At 34.0% G+C, this 19,126-nt stretch overlaps 2 protein-coding genes across 3 annotated transcripts; both read right to left on the bottom strand.

The window, feature by feature from the left end:
- Positions 1 to 4,484: 4,484 nt before the first annotated feature.
- On the bottom strand, positions 4,485 to 7,754 carry LOC100252818 (protein SULFUR DEFICIENCY-INDUCED 1). The gene is made up of 4 exons (XM_002265712.3): positions 7,562 to 7,754; positions 5,523 to 5,735; positions 5,289 to 5,444; positions 4,485 to 5,023 (listed from the first exon to the last, which is right to left on the bottom strand). The coding sequence occupies exons 1-4, from the start codon at positions 7,673 to 7,675 to the stop codon at positions 4,613 to 4,615; spliced, it is 894 nt and encodes a 297-aa protein (XP_002265748.1). The 5' UTR covers positions 7,676 to 7,754; the 3' UTR covers positions 4,485 to 4,612.
- A 2,539-nt stretch (positions 7,755 to 10,293) lies between these two features.
- LOC100257974 (uncharacterized) lies at positions 10,294 to 18,641 on the bottom strand. 2 transcript variants are annotated; one of them, XM_010654179.3, is made up of 8 exons: positions 18,413 to 18,641; positions 12,102 to 12,182; positions 11,897 to 11,985; positions 11,735 to 11,809; positions 11,317 to 11,423; positions 11,157 to 11,234; positions 10,973 to 11,050; positions 10,294 to 10,755 (listed from the first exon to the last, which is right to left on the bottom strand). In XM_010654179.3, exons 1-8 carry the CDS (start codon positions 18,533 to 18,535, stop codon positions 10,652 to 10,654), a joined length of 735 nt encoding a protein of 244 aa, XP_010652481.1. In that variant the 5' UTR covers positions 18,536 to 18,641; the 3' UTR covers positions 10,294 to 10,651. The 2 variants fall into 2 exon arrangements, with proteins under 2 accessions (XP_010652481.1, XP_010652482.1); XM_010654180.3 differs by lacking the exon at positions 18,413 to 18,641 and adding an exon at positions 16,453 to 17,638.
- Between the last annotated feature and the right edge of the window lie 485 nt (positions 18,642 to 19,126).

Here is a 19,126-nt window from a genome sequence, read left to right as displayed (position 1 = left end):
TTTATTTGTTTCCAAAAATAATTTATTTCTTTAAATTAGAATCTTGTGCTAAATAGGAAAGATTTAATTTCATAAAGACTTGAAAAAATAAAACTTCTTCCTTGAAATAAAAAGATTCTTGGAGATCTAAAATCTAAAAAGATTTATTTGATAAAAAAAATATCTCTAAGAGCTTAATTTTGAAAAGGAAGTAAGTTCTTTATTTCTTTCCAACTTGTCTCTACCTAAAATAAAATTTTCCTAATTCTTAACACATTTCAATTTAATAAATTATCTAAAAAAAAAGGGGAAAAAATACAAAAATTCATTAACTTAAGACTAAAAATATATATTTTATGCCAAAAATAAATAAATAAAACATGAAAGACATAAAAGGAAATTAAATAAATAATTCACATGGTCTTAGGGATCTTGTTGCAAATTTGGTAACTAAAACTTAGATAAAATCCAAATTACCAAAATGGCCTTACTACCAAAGATATGGTTAGTGAAAAAAGAAAAATCCAACGGGCCCAATTGCCACAAAAAGAGGCCCAAAAATTGAGCCCAAACAACCAAAAATAATTTGGCTCGAACTCAATCCCGTAATTGCATGCCCTTTGAGCAGTCTTGCTTCAATCAACCATATCTCCCTCGTTTCGACTCCAAATTGGAATCCATTTGAAGTAATGGATTTTTAACTTCCTAAACTTCAAAACCATATATGGTTTTCCCTAAAAAATTCACAGGAGGTAGCCCCAATTTTGGGTTGAAGTCAACATCATTGTGCTGCCATGCTCTCTGCTCAGCCTAGCTTCAATCAGCTATAACTCCCTTGTTTCAACTCCGAATTGCGATCCGTTTGAAGCATTGAATTCATGACTTCCTAAGCTTCAAAATCATAGTGGATTGCTCCAAGAAACTTACTAGAAGTCATCCCAATTTTAATTTAAAGATGAAGAAACTATGCTACCAAGGATCTCAAATCAAAAACTTCTAAGATTCTTTTTTTTTTCCCTTAAATCACCATAGGAACTCATGAAAGAAACTTCAAGAAGCCTTATTTTCTCTTTTCCAGCAAGGGAATGTACACAAACACTTTGTGATGCTTTGGATTGCTTCCATACTCTCCATAGGTTACAAAGAATGATAAAAATAAAAATAAAAAATAAAAAAGTGGATTTTTACAACAAAATCCTATACTCCAAAGATTTGGAGTTCACATATCAGTCTAAGATATATATATATATAAAGGATTTTTACAAAAACAAAAAAAAAAAAAAAACAAAAATCCTATGCCTCTTATGAGACTTATAACCCATCTAGGAAAAGTAAAAACCAATCCAAGTAATTGTTACATCCCCAGTAAAAAAACAATCACAATTATAATCATCATATTATAATAAGATCATAATAAAAAAAAATGCACATTAATTATCCCTGGGGCCATGGGATAAACAAAAATCCTGCAAAAACAAGTTAGCACACCCTAGAATGGTTCTAGCATGATTACTAACCTATGGCTCCAATACTAGTTGATGGGAAAAAAACGGATCTCTTTGTTTTCCAAGTCCGAAAGGTTAGGAACATGCATAACTATCCTAGGCTTTTTCTAAATCCTATGCACAACGGAAAAATAACACATTTATACTTTAAAAGGATTCAAAAAGTGCTAACGAAAACCATACCTGAGATTTGGATGTTCCCGAATCAAATCCACATGGTGAAAATAAGGATCAAAATCATAGAATTCTTGTAAACCCAAAGTCTTCTGCCCAATGACTCAAACCTTGATCTTGGCACATTTCCGGTGGAGAGGAAAAAATAGAGGCTAAGGCTCTCAATCTCTCTGGATGGTGAAAGATAAAAGCTATTGGAACCCTAACCCCTATAGGATATTTATGGGGTTCCTAAGTGGGCTTAAGTGACTTGAGCCCACATGGGCTTGGGTCACTTAATCTAGCCCAAAATGGGTTCTAATTCATTAATTAACCCAATAGGGTTTACTAATTAATCAATTAACCCAATCTAGAGACCTTGTTCACTTACCCCTATGCAACCTTGCACAATTATCAAAACATCCTTATGCACAAAAGTGAACGTAGAGCCAATCCGACCCTTATAACCCATGCCAACAAGGTATATGAGCTCAAAACAGGAACCATTGGGACCCATAGGAATACTGGTTCCATCATAATCTAATTCTAAAGTTGATTCAACACACCATTACAAATAATCAACCGAACTCTAATATCCTATGTAAATAACAATGAGACACCAAGTGTTCAGGTCTATGACCTGCTATCCATTGTGTTCAGTCTCCCTATGAACTGGTGTCCGTAATCTAACAAGGTGAAAGTTATCAGTCTTTCAAAACTCCTCTACTATCCTTGAGTTATAGATCCTCCTATTGTGTGTTCAATTAACATGTCTTAGTTTTCAAAAAGCCTATGTCAAGTTCTACTTAAGGAACTACTATGGTCATAGTTTCCATGAACACACCTCTTTAGGATCACCCAAGGGGTCACACTGTCTCAATCCCAAGAGATATCATGGTGCCTTTATTGAGAATACCTATTGCTATCGGCTTCCATCAACAATGACCTAATCCATAGGGAATATATAATCAACTTACGATCTCACCCGTAAGTCAAAGTAATTGCTAACTTTAGCACAAGCTCAATATTCTCTCAAGGTTGAGAGACAACAAAATGAAGTAGTTGGGTGAGGTCATGACTACTTGATAGCCTTAAGTCATGACTCACTATAGGTCTTGTCCAATGTGTAACCATACACACTAGTGCACTCACCATGAGAAGCCCATCCCGATAACCAAGACTAACCATCCCTCCAATTAGGAAGTGGTGCACTATAACCTCTAATGGATTGCCTAAACCCATGAACCGGTTGTGAACAAGTCATCTATTTGCAAGGAACCCATAACTTAAATATTCTATGCAACTCCTAATACACTTAATTCATGTACAATGCAAAAGATGCAGGCAAGAATGCTCATAAAGTATAATACATGGAATAAGGATAGATAAAAGTGACATTGGAACATCATTAAATAAATAATGAATTCTAAATTTATTCCATCATGTCATGCTTTTAAGGGCTCTATCCTAACATGTTGAATACTCCAAAATTGCATATGATCTCATAAACTCAACAATCTTCCACTTGATGACTCCTTCTTAAGTTTGAGCATCAAGATGGTTGAGATCTTTAGGTTGGAAGCTAGGGATCTCTCTTTGGACTCAAGGGAGAGAATGGTTAGCCTAAAGCCCCTAATAAGGGTATTTATAGGCTTCTTATTGAGCTTAAGTCTAACATAGGCTTGAGTTGCTTAATTTAGCCTAAAAACATTGCTAATGGATTAATTAATGTAATAGGGCTCCAATTAATCAATTAGCTCAATCTAGAGATATTGCTCACTTACCCCATGTAGCCTTACATGATTACCAAAACACCCTCTTGCACACAAGTGAAATAAGAACCAACCAATCCTCATAAATTGTGTCATCAAGGTATATGAGCTCGAGTGGGGACCATTGAGATCCATAAGACAATTATTGGTTCCCTAAAAATCTAATTTTGAAGTTAACTCAATATTGCACTATTGTTGAATTAATTAATAAATTAAGACCCAATTTGGACTAGATTAAAATGGTGTTTTTTTTTTTTTTTGTTGAATAGAAAAAGTTAAAATATTTGGCTTTTTCTATTTAGTTAAAAGTAACATGTTGATATCAACCAACCTAATTAAAATGATTAATTAATTAAGACCCAATTTAGACTAGATTAAGGTGTTGTTTGTTTTTTAACTTAATAAAAAAAGCCAAAATATTAGGTTTTTCTATTTAGCTAAAAGTAATTTGTTGATATCAACCAACATAATTAAATTGAACTTATTGATAATAAGTTTATTTTAATTATGTTGGTTGATATCAATAGGTTACTTTTAACTAAATAGAAAAAGTCAAATATTTTAGTTTTTTCTATTCAACCAAAAAACAGACACCACCTAAGTTACCTTTCTTGTCATGTAAAAAGTGCATTGTTTCGCATTTTTCTTGTAGTAGTCTATTAAATCCTTTTAAGAAAACATTTCATTAAATTTTCATTTAGATTATTAAAAAAAATGGAGGAAAAATAGAAGAAAAATAAAATAAGATAAAAAAATGAAGTATGGTAAGTTTAAGATCATTAATAACTTTTTATCATATTTCTTAAGGAAAAGAAAATAAAAAAATTGAAGAACAAAGAAAAAATAATAAGATATTTAGACTTAGTGGTAATTTTTTTATCATATCCCTCACATTCTATCCATTTTCATACAAAGAAATAGCAATCTAAATATATGTAAATTCTTTTATCTTTTTCTTTTGGTATTTTTTTACAAAACAAATAAAAGCTTTTTCTTTATAAGTTTTTTTTCATTGATACTTCTTTTCCATGATTCAAAGTGATCATAAAAAATTATGAATGCACCAAACATAGGGTTTATTGTAGAAAAATGACCTTTATTTGTAAGAATTTACGTCTTCTAGTCCATTATTTATACTAAATACACCCTCCAATTTATCATCTCCATATATACTTTATAACCCAACTAGGCTTAAACGAAACCTTAGCATGCTAATTGGTTTCTATATGAAGATATCTCTTCAAAGATTGGAAGCCTCTTTGTTCTAGATGGAGCCCATTCATTCAATAACTTCTCAAGCCCATCAATAAGATCATCCTCAAGATCAAATCTTGCAATCTTCATCTTCGTCGATGGCGGTAGCCACCTAGGCTCTACCTCTACCATCAATTCTTGGGCTCGATTTTGGGCCTTGCAATCTTCGGAGCCTGGAATGTTACCTTGCAATACTTCATTGAGAATCGAACGGGCCTCGCTGTTTCGGGCCTGCTTGATGAGGCAAAGGGCCAAGTTACAAGCCTTGTTCGCATCCGGATCTATCATTTGGGCTTTCTTATACACCACCTCAGCTGCCATATAGTTGGATTTTTGCATGTAGGCCCAACCCAAATTACCCTGTGATATAAGCCAAAATGCTGTTAAGTATAATATATTTGTTATATAGTTTTGTTGCACTCTTTGGTTTTTGTTCATTTCCATGAATAAAGCTATCAAGTAATAGGCCAACCATGCCTTACCTCACATGGCCTTATATTCGGGCTCCATAAATAAGGGAAATATATAGACAATAAGGTTCCAAATTCTGAGGCTATAACCCTAAAAATGTAAATGAAGCTATAAACTTGATTAGCAAAACTTACATTCATTAAAGGGGACTTACTAGTATTCTAGAAGTTTCTTGTTTAATAGAAACTTGGAACTTCTTGCCATGGGAGCGAGCAGTCTTGGTGGGTTTTCCATTGAAGGCCTCTCCTTGGTATATCAACCTCAGCTTCTGCTTTAGCAAATCAATTTGTTCATCTATTCTCCCGCATTTCTACACGTATCATACAATATTGACTTCCATTATTAATATATGAGAAAGTTTTTGTGGAAAAAGACTTAGCTAGTGCACCTTGTATAAGTCAATGAGGACGTTATCCAGTGATTCTTGTGCCTGTTTGGAGCAAAGGCTTCTAAAAGACTTGATGGCTTCAATGGCCTCTTCAGTTCGATCTAGCTGTTTCATCACTACTGCCATGTCCTTAAGCGCACTATCTACTCTATCTCCTGCATTTATTGCCTTCCAAAACAATACTATAGCTACTTCAGGATCCTTCTCAACCAGCTGTCCTACCATGAAAACAAAACAAAATTGTATATATTAATCCATAACACATATTGCTTTCGCTAGATAACGAACAAATGATGCATGTCAAGTTAATTTGGATCGTAAGAAGCAACTTCAAACTTTCACTGAATTTATGAGTTATGGCAATGCTAATTGCAAGGTTGAAATTTGACAACTTATTTCAAAAATTTATGACTATGTTTAGCAAGAATTAGCATTTTGGTAGACCACATTTTATGCCAAAGTTTACTAGATGCCATATTCTAAAGAGAAAATTTAAATATTTTTAACATTCTTTTTCAAGGAAGTAGCGTTAATGTATTATTTTTCACATAGCACACTATGATATAAAAGGAAGCTTGTCAAAATGAGAAAGAATAATATCCACAAATTCTAGAACCCTGCATGAATATCTTACAAGAGAAAAAAAAAAAAAAAAAACAAGGGTATCAAAAATCTTGATTAATCATAGGGAATTTTGGTCCATTTTTTATTTTTATTATTTTTTAATAAATAATCCAAATAAATTAAAAATAAAATAAATATTTCATTCTCATTTACTATTCAAATGTAATGTATTTACTCAGGTGTAAAATAAAACTCTTGGTTTCTTGATTATATAAACATATTTTTTAATTTATATTTTCCATTCCACCATTATTTTGTTAATAACTATTTTTAAATTCAAAAAATTGCTAAACTTTGAAATTCAAAAACCTACTCAATATACCAAAATGGCAATTGGGTTGTTGAAGTGAAAACATGTTTGACATAATATCTTAAAACAAGGACTAAGTATGATTGACAACGATTTTAAGAAATATTTTTACCTTAATAAGTGATTTTAAAAACAAAAATAAGATGTTTAGTCAAATTTAGGAAACACTTTTAAAAATATGAAAAATCATATATAGCGTTGAAAACACTTATAATGTTTTTCAGATAAACACTTGACAAGTGATTCTTTTAAAAACACTTTCAAATAAAACACTTTCACTAAAATCCGGATTTGTAGAAAATATAGGTGGAGATAAGTTTTCTTTTCTATATATGATTGGGCACATTGCCCTTTTCTTCCTTCTCTTGCTCAGCCAAATGAGTTTGATGAATATGTGATGGGTGTCACGTTCAACAAAAGGAGATTCCTATTAATACCACCAATCTTGTTGTTGTGACCCACTCATGTCCATATTTTGGATATTCCAACAATAATAGAAAATTTAATTAATATTTGGAATTAAAGTAAACAAAAATTCATTAAATCTTCTTAAGCCTAATTAGTTTGAATATGAGGCTTGTGCTACTCTTCAACCTTAGAAATATTTAAGATTTTTTAAATAAATCTTCTATTTAAAGTATTAAGTGAAATATATCAAACAATAAATTTTAATTTATTATTACATATATTCGAAATAAAACCCATTTTTCTTTAATTGTTAAATAAATTTTTTTTAATAATTAAAAAAATTATAAAACACTCAGATTAGATCGACTCTGATACCAAATCAAATCATGACGATTTTTTTTCTTATAAATCTTTTTAATAAAATGATATTAGAATTATTCAAATTTATTGCTTTCTACAAAATCATATCAAATCTATTCTACAAGTATCCATTTATATAGAACAAAATGAGTTAACTTTGGCAGAGATCTTTCTAACTTTTTGATATCACAGGCAAATTTTATCCATCTACAAGAAAATAGACATGAAAATAAATAAAAATGGGCAAATTTTCATATTAGTATGCAAATTACATCATTAGAAATGAAAAATCAATTCATGCACCCAAATAAAAATAAATAAATAAATAAAAACAGACCTGAGCATGTTTGGCTCGAACATAAGGAGTATCGCCAGAAGGAAGCTTATGAAGTACACAAAAAGGGTCCTTGTCTCCTTTTCTTGAGCTCTTCCTTCTTGAGCTTTCTTCCATTTTCTCTCACTTTCTGGGGAAAGAAAATTAGGAGATGATTGTCTGCCTCCAACTCTGTACGTTAAGAGAGAAAGACGTAGAGAGAAGAGGTCAATATATATACGCTAATCTGATGGGAATATTCAATGGATTGGGACAGCGCGAATGTCTACCTTCATTCAATCATTTAGGCCTCTTACGGTGAGAATTGGCTAAAAGCCCTCTCATACGTGGCTTCTCATTGAATCCTTTTTTTTATCCATTTATATAACCATTATCATCCACCCCTCCACGCCTGCCCATTTTTTACAAAAAAAAAAAAAAAAAAATCCAAAATCTATGTAAATAAAAAAAATTCTTAATTTCTAATCAAATAAAGATAAATCGTATAATTTTATTAAAATTTAAAATGATAAGACAAAAATTGCAAATCATTCATGAGATGTTATTTGGATGATGAAAACTGCAAAAACAAATGATAGAAAAACAAAAATAAAAAATAAGTTAAAAGGGAAGAAAATTGAAAATTCATAAAAGTAAAGAAAAATAAAATTTTCAATTAAATAAATTTTTTATTAAAATTTCTACCAATATATTATATTATAAAAATATATAATTTTATAAATTTTTATTAAAATTTATTTTTTTATTTTAAATAAGAATAAATTATTAAATTTAACGATGTAATCATCTCAACTAACAACCAATTAATGCTCGATATTAAGTTAAATTTCTTTATACTAAGGTATATTATCATGGGGCATAATAAACACCAATTTTAGGACAATAATTACAATGTACACACACCAATCTTGGAGGTCATATCTTAAACCATTATTTTTGAAGAGATTGAATTGTTGTACACCCAATACAAATAAGCTACAAATCTCCCACCACAAAACATGATAAAGGTAAATCCTTTCTTTAGTTTTTTCTCAAAAGCAAAATGAAGGGTTAAGAACATGATGGAAGCAATGGTGGGAGGGGGCGTGGGTGAACCTAGCCCATAAATTGGGACATATTCAACTCTATTTTCAATGCACATTGGACTTTTTTTAATTAAAAATAAATACTTATTTCTTGTCTAAAAATTATATAGAATTATTTCATACTCTTTTGGCCCTATTCTAACTCGGGCGGTCCTCGAAAGATTTTTCTCTTATAACATGTTAGAAAAATGTCATAGGAAGGAAATGTCGCCTAAGTCAAATCCCTTTCTGACAATCAAGTCAACAATGATTCTAAATGAGAAAATTCGAAGAATAAATTGTTTCCTTAATTGGCTTGTGACATTAACTTCATTTTTATGGTTGTTTTTTTTTTTTAAAGAGTGGATGTTTAAAGTGTCTATTATTTGAGCGTTAAATGTTATATATTGACTAATTAGATCTTTTTATTATTAACGAGGGTTTGCCTATTATAGGACGATCGATCTAAACAAGGAAATGAACTTTTTTATAATATACTGATAATTATACTCATTTCATATTTATAGTGACAGCATAACCGACGATCGTGTCTATATTGTAAACCGTCCTATAATATTATCTAGACATTTCACATACAAACAGTTGATTTTAATCATAATCTTATTTAGAAAAGCATTTTTTTTTCCATGGAAAACTAAAAGGCAAATCTATTTGAAATGAAAATAAGAATCAAACACAATGGAAGAGGATTTTGTGGGCACCGAGAATTGGAAAGTGAAATGGAAAAGAGTCAAATAAAAATGTAAGGGCATTGAGGGCAGGTGCGGGGCATAATACCGTGGGCATGTTGCCTAGTTGGTTGTATGGGATGTGGACCACAGCTGACTCTTGTCAACGTTTGAACAATTAAATAGGCTTTACCGAAAATGTCAAGAGTTACTATTACGTAAAGTTTCATGGGCTTTGAAGAGGAAGTCGAGTAAATTTTGTGTGTTTTCAAAGCAACGATGAAGGGCGATGGACATCATTTTGGTCTCGGCTTTTTTTTTTTCCTTAATAGAAAATATAATTACTTTAATAATCCTTAAAAATTTATTTTAAAATTTAAGGTAATAAATTCTTTTAATACCATAATTTTTTTTAAAACAATTTTTAAAAATCATTACCTTTCCAATATGAATTCTCAAAAGGTTTTATATTTTACAAGTCATCACTATTTTCTCTTTTTTTTTTAAAAAAAATCCAAAATTCATAGGGACACTAGCCATTGAGTAAGAGATAAAGTTGGTGAATTTTGGCTACATTATAAAATGAATAAATGGGATTTATCGTTTGAAGAGGGCTTGAATGAACCTGGACACGTTTATAGGACAAATAGACACGAGTGTGCTTCTAGATTGAGTAGGTGCCAAAACAAAATGGGGTATGACATCATACAACTCATGGGTTTTCTTGTTTAGAATTCTCACATTCTCGCTTTCAAATACAATTCATAGTCAAAACATGGGTCTATTTATTACCTAACAAAATGCTTGTTGATGTTTTATGACCAGTATCATTATTTGTACCTACTGATCAACATTTATCCATATGTCCTGCAACTGGGCCAATGCTGGCCCCATGGGTAGGTTTGTAAGTGTGGATTAGGCCTTAATATTGGCTACCAAGCCCATAAAGATTGTACCAAATATGAGACTGAAAGAGAGCATAAATGCATAATATGAGCAAAATGCATTTAAGGAATAAAAAAATTATAGGAGGTCTGGCTATATAAATACAATAGGGAGATTGACAAACCTGAAGGTGAAAATGATTTACAGAGCAATCAGAGAAGTGGCCAACTTTGCTCTCGCTTTAGAAGGGAAAAGAAAAACGAGACAATACAAAAACAACCCCTTTTGCCCAAATCCACATCATCAACAAGAAACAGAAGGAAATCACTTCTTAACAATGCGCCACAACCCACATTTTTATCACGCTTTTTATAAGTTTTCCATTAACATTAACCCTGTGTCTCGCTTAGGCAAAAGCATATTCGGCTAGAGCAAAAGGCACACTGATCCCCTGACTATGCCTGGTTGCCACCACCCCTGCCACGCCCACCACCCATCCTTCCTCGACCTCGGCCATACCCTCTGCCCCCTCCACCCCTGCCTCTTTCATATCCAGCACCTGTTATACACATAAATAAACACCTTAAATTTATTTCCAATTTCCCACATGCTCACAATTCCGAGAGGAATTCCCTTCTGTGCATAAATACAAAGACTCCTAATCCAAATGAATTTGTTTCATTCTTTTCTTCTAACATCTGAAGTAGGCCTGGATGCGTCCCTCTGAGCATAACATTATGCATGTGCTAATGTTTGTGCATAAAGAGGAAACTTACCACGATAGGGCCCCCAACCCCTGCCTCGGCCTCCACCTCGGCCCCAGTTGGGGTATCCACCATTGTAACCGCCATTGTCTGCCAGAAAAAAGAATATAGAAGTTAACAAGGTTAAATAAGAAAATACTTCCATATAAGATATATCCAATTACTAAAAACCAGGGCAATGCACAAAAACCAATACCTTGATAATTTCCATACCCACCCCTACCCCAACCACGCCCTCTTGCTCTGCCACGACCCCTTCCTCGGCCATATGAATCTAAAAATCACAACATTTCCAAGCATGTTATGACAAATAGCAATCTAATAATAACTGAATTTCAACTTGTCATTGGCATCACCTTCATTCACAGCATTATATGGTGGGCGAGCAGCTTGTCGAGGTTGATTCTGTGGCTGATAATGGTACTGCGACTTTGGTTGCTCCACATGATATGGAGCTTGGTACCTATGGACAAAAAAACTCTATTTATAGCTAGGCAAACAGAGTCCAGTTGAGGAACCAAGAAAGGAAGGGAATTTAGGCAGCACATGAAGCGGGCAATGGGTTTGTGCAAAATCCAGGTGTGCAAGAACAGTAGGGACAAACTAAATCCTTGGCCAGCAGCAAACAGGCATTTTGTGCAGGCAATTTCCAGATTTTCTGGAAGCAGGCACCATACTGGTGGCTGAACAAACAGCTCTTCCTGACGAAGTTCATATCATCTGCTTTCCAAACAGCAACTTAGCCACATAACATACAAAGGAATTCGAAATTACCCTGGTAAGTTTTTGTTTAGCTCTCTGGTTGACAAGGTGATTGAGATCATTGAGACATGGCGAGTCATCTCCAAACTGCATTAGACATTAAAGCTCACATATAAGTAGAGTGTCAAAATATAAATTTATTTGGAGATTGGAGAGACGAGGCTAGGAACTTACGGTACAAGCCCTTCTTCAATGGGCTCCCATACATCAGTTATGCTTACTGAGCTGATGGCAGTATCTTGATGCAACCTTGGGATCCTCTTCTGCTTGGGATACAGAAATGGGATTAGACTAGGATTTGTAGGTGATTGAGAAACAAAACACACAAGCAGGAGGAAAAATAATCAGAAAAAACATTTTGAGAAGCAATGATTGGAACCTTTATAATCTCTGCAATTGCAACCGTCTTGCTGATTGCCTGTCCCATTGCCTTCAGCACAATCTCCCTCACACGTTTTTCCTGAATATAACATCACAACCAATCATAGTGCAAAGCAGAAGTTAGTTTCAGACTTAAAAAATGAATAAAAATATTATCACCAGATATTATGAAAATCTATTTGTGCAGACAAATCCTAAAATCTAGCCATTATGATCATGATACAAATGGCAACAAACAACAGAATGAAAAAGTAGAGACATTCATCCACAAAAAACCAGAAAAAAGACCATAAACATGATACTATTGTGTTTATTATTTTTTTGATAGACAAAGAGAACCAATAGATTAAAAAAACGCCAGAAAACAGGGGGCGCTCCCTAAGTACACAGGTTGTATACAAAGAAGGCCCAAAAACAAGGCAACAAGGGAAAAATAAAGACTAAAAAGGATTAGCTAAGCAACAACCCTATCACCCATCAAATTCCGAAAAGATAGATAGTCCAAGTCCAAGTCCACAAATTGTTGAGACCATTCAAGCAGGGACCGAAGAAAAAGTTTCCTCAAGTTCGTGTTTGTCATCTCTTCCTCTAGGAAGGTTCTTCGATTTCGCTCTCCCCAAATACACCAAAACAGACAAATAGGCGCCATTTTCCAAACTACACTCCTTTTCTTCCCCATGCCCTTCATTTTCCACTCAAGAAGCAAATTTCTTACGGAATCCGGGAGCACCCACACCACCCCAAACAAAGAAAACAATAAGTTCCAAAGATCCCTTGTCTTACCACAATGAATTAGGATGTGGTTTGCCGTTTCCTCATTTTCTTTGCACAGGTTGCATCTATTAGCCATAGACCAACCCCTCCTCATCAGCATATCTATAGTGGAAATTTTACCCCAAACTGCTTCCCAAGCAAAAAAAACGAGTTCTTAAAGGGGCATACGAACCCCAAACCTCCTTTACTGGAAATAAAGGGCTATTGTCTTCCTTCAAAGACCTATAATAAGAGTTTACCTTAAACGTTCCTTTTCTCTCAATTTTCCAAACCAGAAAATCCTCCCCTTCTTGCACCCTTACTGCAGAAATGTAACTCAAAAAGCGGTTCACCTCCTCTAACTCCCAATCTTGAAAGGGTCTTCTAAAGTGCACCTCCCAACCCCCATCTCCACCTTCTTGTCTTCCCCACAGATCAGCCACTATTGCAGAATTATTAGCTGCAATTCTGTTGTGTTTATTATCTAATGCACATGTCCAGAACACTCTTTCAGGTTTCAAATTTGACGCAAATCATGCCCATCAAAGGTCTTCCCCTGAGCTTAGCCAACCCTTGGTGATGTTTAACAAAATATAAAGATGATAGCTCATCTCTAAGAAACTCAATCCCCATGTTTGTGTAAACATATGTCAAGAAAATAAAGAAGCAGTTTCAGCAGAAAAACAGAAAATGTTTTGAAAAAATGGTCCAAACAAGCAGGTTCACAATATATAGAATTAAGATGCAAGCACAAATTCCCGTGTTTGAAGATCCCAAAGTCACCACATGGCGTCCAAAGAAAATACATGCATTATACCCTCCCCAAAATCTTGACCACAAGCTAATTCCACATGATGCATCATAGCACCACTGACTTGCGGCTATGCAAGGTTCAGCTCTCAGCCCAACAAGATAGGTCCTCCCCAGTGTTTTGTGAGGGCATCTGAACCTGTGAAGTGAACCATAATAGCTTGGCCACTTGTGCTCCAATTGTAAGATCTGAAGAGGATAGCAAAGATCTTACACTCTTACACTCTTTTTTTTTTTCTTCTTATTGAGGATCTTACACTTATGTAACTATAATTTGCAATCAATTATATGTTACATATAAATTGAACCATAATAGCTAGGCCACTTGTGCTCCAATAGTAAGATCTGAAGAGGATAGCAAAGATCTTACACTCTTTGCTATCCTCTATAAGAAGGAAAAAAAAGTGTAAGATCTTTGCTATCCTCTTCAGATCTTACTATTGGAGCACATGCTGCCTACCATGAACATGCATGGAAAACCCTGTTAATCCTGAATCTGTGTTCCATCTATTTTAAAAATATCTTTGGTAAGGCTGTTGAGCTCAAATCTAGATTCTAGCGCTACTTGTTGGTTGAATATGAGTAATTCCACATTCGACAGGGATATCGACAACCAAGAAGGAAAGTGAAGATGCAAACAAGAAATCACTCCTCTTTAAATTTGAAATCTCATCAAGGTTTACTTATTTAGGATAAAATAATGCATAACATAATCTACAACTGAATGGTACACAATGGAAGTTGAAGTTCTTTCATCCCAACTCTTGCATCCTCAAGTTATTTTTCATCAGCTTTCATCCCATTTTCAAGTCGAACCAAACCCCTGTTGAACTCCATAAACTGCCAGCAACTAACTCCACTTCCTGAGCAACCTGAGTTTTGTCCATTGCCAATCCTCAAAATATTGGTAACTTTCTTGACTAGAATTAATCATTCATATTCTCCCATGTTGAAGCTAAAAGTATTAACTTGAATGAGCATTCTTCATGAGAACTGGTTTAGGATGTGAAATTCCACTACAATCACCTACCCTTTTAAGGAAGCATGGGTCCATGGCCCTACTATCATCTTAATATCTTTGTAGATGCTCATTGTGGTCATTGGCATAAATTTTTCCTTTCTCTTACATCATTCTAGAATGAAAAGTTGGATAAATCAGCATTAACAAATATAAACCACCAGCTAGTCCACCATCAAAGGTTTACCAGTATCTCAGTCTACCAACAGCACATATTGAAAAAATTCCTTCTTATCACCATCATTCTCAAAAGAATAACAACAATAACCATACTTAACCTTCTCATCCTAACAACAAACCTCAACATGCCACAATTTCTTTGATGCAACTCTAAGTTGGAAATAAACACAACGAATGATATGGTATCATACCATCCACAGATGATAATAGGCAAATAGGCCTCACGTCAGTTGCACATCTATGTGGAAAGAAGTCCAGACACAAACTACCATCTACAGTAACAAAATGCATGTCTGACCAACCATGTCATCACATCAGTCACAAAAGATCAATTCATGCAAGGTAATAGCCCAAAGACTTTGAAGTGCATTTGAAAAGGATGCCCAATAATCAGCTTTTCTCTTCCTATCAAAAAAAAAAAAAAAAATAATCAGCTTTTCTCTTGATAAGAGATTAAAATGTCTCTCCCTTGCTTATCAGAAAAAAAAAAGAGAGAGATTAAAATGGCTACTTCAATTAAGGCGATCATACTATTTTTAGGACCCTAATCTGCATTAAATCAGCAGTGCATTTTCCAAGCAATTGTGCGAATTTTCCCTGCTAATATAACTTTTTCATAAACCAAATTGCCTCATCACCATGCAATAATCTCAGTCTATACCTACATTGCAGATTACAAGATCCAACTCAACATAATTCGTTGTTAAAAACCATGTTGCATTGATATAAGGTATTTGTGCCAGAATTAGAAACAAAAAATTGCCAGATTTGACAATATTAGGAATTACAAAATGGTGGGACATGAGGTACATTTGAATTTTTACAGTATATTGCAACTAAATTCCTAAAATGGTTAAGATTTAAGCAGAAACACAGTTAATGAATTTCAATTTATGCACAAGCAAAACCATAAAAAGTATTTGATATAAATCTGCCACATACAAGTACTGTATGACCTTGGGCCATGTTCTCAACACATAATGCCAATGATACCAATCACTTATAGTCATAGTGGTGGATGTAGATAAGCAGTGGTTGTTTTCTAGGTATAGGGTCGAACTGATGTGACATAATAATGTGCCCCCCCCCCCCTTTTTTTTCTTTTTTTCTTGATACAAAATTTAACCCATATGTCACATGATCAACACTAGAGTTGAACATGCTAATGTCATTAATTATTTCAGTAAGTTTTATCAACCTATAAACACAGTATGATGTGGAAAATACTCTCTTTTTAAAAACACTCTTCATTTTAGGAGCTAATGTGCAATCAGAAAAGACAAATCATTCAAATAACTATAGTAAGTAAAACATATCCTTAGATGAACACATGGCTGAAAGGTGTGTGATTGATATCATCCCATTCATAGTTTTATTAGATTTCATTAAATTTCCAAACTTTATGTTGCTTTAATCATAGGTTGAACTAAAATTTTGCTTGTTACATCAATTATGGTAGGTACCGGTTAGAAATAGATTTTGAGAGATCCTCAAGAAGGAAAACTGGGAAAGAAATTAGAAATTTGAATTAGTTTTCTTTTCAAGAGATGCCATAACAGCTATGACAGCTGTGGTGGCTGCAACCCACCTTCATACTTTCTGCCATTAAGATGGGACCCATAAGCAGATTGTTGGTGATAAGAAGGCGAGAATGATGCCAGATCTTCATGTCCCTTATGCCTTGCAATACATGAGCAGAAGGGGCTGAACTGAGACTTGGAAGCAGCTGATACCATTAGCTGCTTTTAAGAATTACCAATCCACCACATAATGTGTACCCAAAGGCACATATCCCTATTGCCTTTAACACTAATTGCTGACCCATAGATGCCAAATGTTTAAAACAACAATCAATCATGTCTCCAGTACATATATGGAATCACAAAAGATGTTCTGTTAACAATGAAGTTCACAAAAATCATCATGTGTGGCCAGGCATTTTATCTAGGTGTGTGCTACCACTGTTTGATTCTTTCTTGTCTTATATTGATTATTGAAGGAATCTGGTAATTTATGATGAAACTAAATAGCATGTAATGCAACAATTTAGGTTTGGTCCAAACTAAGCAACCACATGGCATCATCAACTAAACTGCACAACTTCACATGCAAACCTAGCCACGTCTTAAATGTCTAATAACCTAGCCATATATCAAGTGATGCATAGAACATGTAACATGAATTTGTAGTCTCTTGGGTTTTCTCCTTTTCCTTTTTATGTCTTGCCCTCATAAGAGGAAATTTCCTCTTCACTTCGCTGGTGATTCTCTCTCCTGCTCTAATAAATTTCATTTTCTACAAAAGGAGATATAATTGCACTTTATATGCTAATGATTCACACCTATATCATGTGTCATACCCATAACTCACCACCAAGGACTTATAATGTCAATAGTGCACTTAAATACTGAAATCACTTTGCCCATCCCATGCAACAAATACAGGCAGAAGATCAACATGTCCACATGTTATGCATTTCTTGACTTTATTGATCACAAGTACCATCAGCCACATTTGATGATAAATGGACATACCAATTGATAAGGTCCCACCCAAAAAATGCCTGAAAAGTACAAAACAAAATGGAGAACGACAGAGAACATCCCACCTCCATGGGATCAAAAGGTCAAGCCCCCTGCAAGCTAATGCCAATTTTACTTTTCATGCATTTTCTGTGCATGAAACATTGTAGACAAAAGTAATAAAAAACAGTATCATCACAGGTGTGTCTGTGTGTGTGTGACTTCCATGAAATTGTTGATTACTTAAACTTATTTTCAAAATCTAAACAAAATTATGTTCAAACTATTTAACAAAAGCCGCTATTACCACAATCCCTAATCAACACCTGGAGCAAAATAGCCAGAAATTAAACAAGAGCACCACAATATATAACCACATTATTAGAAGATTAAAAAAATTGGATAACCAAAAGATGTGAAGCACACAATCATTACAATGATCCACAAAATGCATCAACTATGAAGGCGAGTACTACCATAAAAATCAGATGCACTACAGTATGATCAATCAATTAAAAGATTCAACCACAAAGACAATAACAAAAGGTTGATAAAAGAACTGAATAAAATTTTCATATTGTCAAAAACTCATCAAAGGGAAAATAGAGGAATACCATATATCTATCATCACAAAAATAAATCAAAACCCACCAAAGGGAAGCATGAATTCTACCAAACAAATAAAACAAACAAACATATACACATCAGTCAACCATTATTTAAAATAAATAAATAAATAAAAATCGTAGAAAACCCATCAAAGAGAACAAACCTCCCCATACAAGAACAGGCCGAAAATGTGAGAAAAATCAAACACCTAACAACATACTCATATTATCCAACCATTAAAAAACCAACCAAAACCCATGTAAGATAAACATATCCCACCCACAAAAATTATAAAAAATTTTGAGAAAAATGAAAACCATAAGATAAATACAGAAATACAAGCCAAGGGAACAAGGAAACCACTACAAAATGATCAAAAGGTAATAGAAAAACCCTGATATTATACATATAAAACACCTGAAGAAGAGTGGAGGCATAGCTGATATAGTTCCTAATGACACCCTGAGCAGTGATTCTGATCTCGTTCTCGTTGATGGTGGACTCAGGCCTTGGTTTCTCCACTCTCTGGTACCTGTCCATGCTTCTTGAGCTCTAGAGAGAGAAAGCTCTGGAGAGAAACCCTAAACCCAAGAGTAGAATGAGAGCAGGAGGGAGAAGCTAAAACCCTCAGGGCCATACGGGTCACATTTTAAAGTTCGAATCCGATTTCAAAGCCGGTGCCCTCTCGAGGTGCGTAAACTGCACTCGATTCTGGGGCGCGTGGACCACACGGATGGTGGAGATGGTTTATGTGGGTTTAATTAATTAATTAAACATAACCAGCTTGAATTGGGTTGGGTTAGGCCCAGAGACCACCTAACTCAATTTAAAGATTTTGGTACACCCCAAATTGAATGCGCTAAAGCCTAAACGAAACATGGCCCAATAATGTGTTATTTTCACTTCTGTCATGGATTTATGATTTTATTTATTTATTATTATTATTATCAAATTTTAGAATTAATTGAAAAATATATATCTAAGGACTTAGAATTCGCTTGAAAGGGCTAATATTATAAATTTTAGAAAAACTACATCAATTATGTGAATCTGTCTGTCCAATAGATTTAATTGTTCAAGTTTATTTATGGCATGAAACAACTTCCCATGATACCTTTTTTTTTGTGTGTG

The sequence above is a fragment of the Vitis vinifera genome, chromosome 7 (assembly GCF_030704535.1).
Source record: "Vitis vinifera cultivar Pinot Noir 40024 chromosome 7, ASM3070453v1".
Classification (NCBI taxonomy): domain Eukaryota; kingdom Viridiplantae; phylum Streptophyta; class Magnoliopsida; order Vitales; family Vitaceae; genus Vitis; species Vitis vinifera.
Note: the sequence above shows the minus strand (reverse complement) of the source record. Positions and strands in the feature narration are given on the sequence as shown.

Coding starts and splice junctions, on each gene's coding strand:
- LOC100257974 (XM_010654179.3), bottom strand. CDS start 18,535: ATGGACAGGTACCAGAGAGTGGAGAAACCAAGGCCTGAGTCCACCATC. Junction 11,986..12,101: donor CAATTGCAGAGATTATAAAG/GTTCCAATCATT, acceptor TATCCCAAGCAG/AAGAGGATCCCAAGGTTGCA. Junction 11,424..11,734: donor CTAAACAAAAACTTACCAGG/GTAATTTCGAAT, acceptor TTTTGTCCATAG/GTACCAAGCTCCATATCATG.
- LOC100252818 (XM_002265712.3), bottom strand. CDS start 7,675: ATGGAAGAAAGCTCAAGAAGGAAGAGCTCAAGAAAAGGAGACAAGGAC. Junction 5,445..5,522: donor TCCTCATTGACTTATACAAG/GTGCACTAGCTA, acceptor TGATACGTGTAG/AAATGCGGGAGAATAGATGA. Junction 5,024..5,288: donor AAGAAACTTCTAGAATACTA/GTAAGTCCCCTT, acceptor CTTATATCACAG/GGTAATTTGGGTTGGGCCTA.